Source organism: Phytophthora parasitica (genome assembly GCF_000247585.1).
Source record: "Phytophthora parasitica INRA-310 unplaced genomic scaffold supercont2.13, whole genome shotgun sequence".
Classification (NCBI taxonomy): domain Eukaryota; phylum Oomycota; class Peronosporomycetes; order Peronosporales; family Peronosporaceae; genus Phytophthora; species Phytophthora nicotianae.
Window position 1 is genome coordinate 1266279 of NW_008648999.1, and position 1514 is coordinate 1267792.

General features: G+C 50.6%; 2 protein-coding genes across 2 annotated transcripts; both read right to left on the reverse strand.

Moving 5' to 3' along the window:
* Nucleotides 1-240: 240 nt before the first annotated feature.
* On the reverse strand, nucleotides 241-372 carry PPTG_22238 (hypothetical protein; the record flags this gene model as incomplete). The annotated part of the gene is made up of 1 exon (XM_008902409.1): nucleotides 241-372. One exon carries the CDS (start codon nucleotides 370-372, stop codon nucleotides 241-243), a length of 132 nt encoding a protein of 43 aa, XP_008900657.1.
* A 100-nt stretch (nucleotides 373-472) lies between these two features.
* On the reverse strand, nucleotides 473-961 carry PPTG_07981 (hypothetical protein; the record flags this gene model as incomplete). The annotated part of the gene is made up of 1 exon (XM_008902351.1): nucleotides 473-961. One exon carries the CDS (start codon nucleotides 959-961, stop codon nucleotides 473-475), a length of 489 nt encoding a protein of 162 aa, XP_008900599.1.
* Nucleotides 962-1514: the final 553 nt, after the last annotated feature.

Below are 1514 nucleotides of genomic sequence, written 5' to 3' on the forward strand. Positions count from 1 at the left end.
GGTTGTCACAATGCATCATGGACTTCACAACTTGCTCAAAACGTAGTTTTCTATTGCGTTGCCTGCTGCGTTACCCAGCTATTTTCCCGGCACTGCTCGCGACAGTCCATATTGCGCAGTTCAGCAAGGCTCGGGTGTATTGTACTGAATCTGCCTTGTGAAGGTTTTAGCGCCCTCTCGCTTAATTATGGTGGGTTTAATCTCTTTGCACTCTCCCCTGTGATAATTTGGTGTGTATCTTCAAATGATGTGGGGTTCGTTGGCGTGTGCAGGACGCGGGTTCGAGGCAAGCATCGTAGTCTCAACATTGGCGGAATGGCGATGATCTGGTGGGTCGCTGGCAAACACAAGCCTGACTAACTCGTCGCTCATGTTTTTGAAGGAGTAGCCGGGATTTTCGTTGACGCTTGTCATCAAGCGTGTTGATTCTGAACTGAGTGGTGTGCTGGAGTCCTGCTCGGGCAGATGTATCTTACCAAGGAAAGTTGTTAAACGTATGCCCCGACGTTACCAGCGCCCCCATCGTGGTCACGTCTAGTTGCGAGGTTACCCACTCTTCGTAGAGTTTTGGTGTCACCACCTCAATGAATCCCGTGATAGTCTTAATGAAAGTCAGCGTCTTCACTTTGAAAATTCTTGCCACCATGTCCCAGGTTCCGCCGCATTTCATGACCACAAGCAACATGAAAAACACGTCCTTAGCGGCGAATGTGGAGCGCCTTCCGCGTCCGACGTTCCAGTACCGATGCACATGTCCACGTACGGAAAACCACAATGTGTTTATCTCGCTTGGAGAGAAGTTCGTGAGCCGTAGCACGGCCTCGGCTCCTCCGTCACGATAAATACCATCAAAAATTGGGCACGTTGAGGTCGGTTCCGTGTTGTTGACGTCAACTTCATCAGAGTACCGGTTCAGCTCCTCAAGTCGAGCCTCCTCGCGATCTTCAAGTATCTCTAGCATCGACTGGCGATGGGCTCTGGACGATCGCGAGCTAGAGGCTGCCCGAGAGCGAGTCGGCTCTGCGCGAACCGAGCGCGAACGTGCTGCTGCCACGCTTCTTGACGAAGGGGATGATGCACGAGACGTCGAACGGCCTTGTGACCTCGGTAAAGTAGGCGACTGGAGAGACGACGTTGCTAGTGTGGGGGTCCGGGACGTTGCGCGCGACTGGCGAGATGGCATTGTTCCGATGTTGGTGAAGGGAATGGATCACTGAGAAGATCGACAGTAAATTCCAAAGTGAACGCCTTCATTTCGAATTCGCACGATAGTATAGCACAAAACGTCGATCATAAGGTGGAGCGACCGTTAGAGGGACGATGGTATAGATGATCACCAATAGAAAAGTAAATCATTTGATGCCACTAATGCGTTAGAACAGCAGGTCAATGAAACACATGCTTGTATTCTTATGCTGGCAGATGACTTTTGGAATAATGGATAACTTCTACAAAGGACTAGTAGGTAGGGACCTGGCCGTGCAAAATTTGGAGCGATCTGTGAAGAAGTTCAC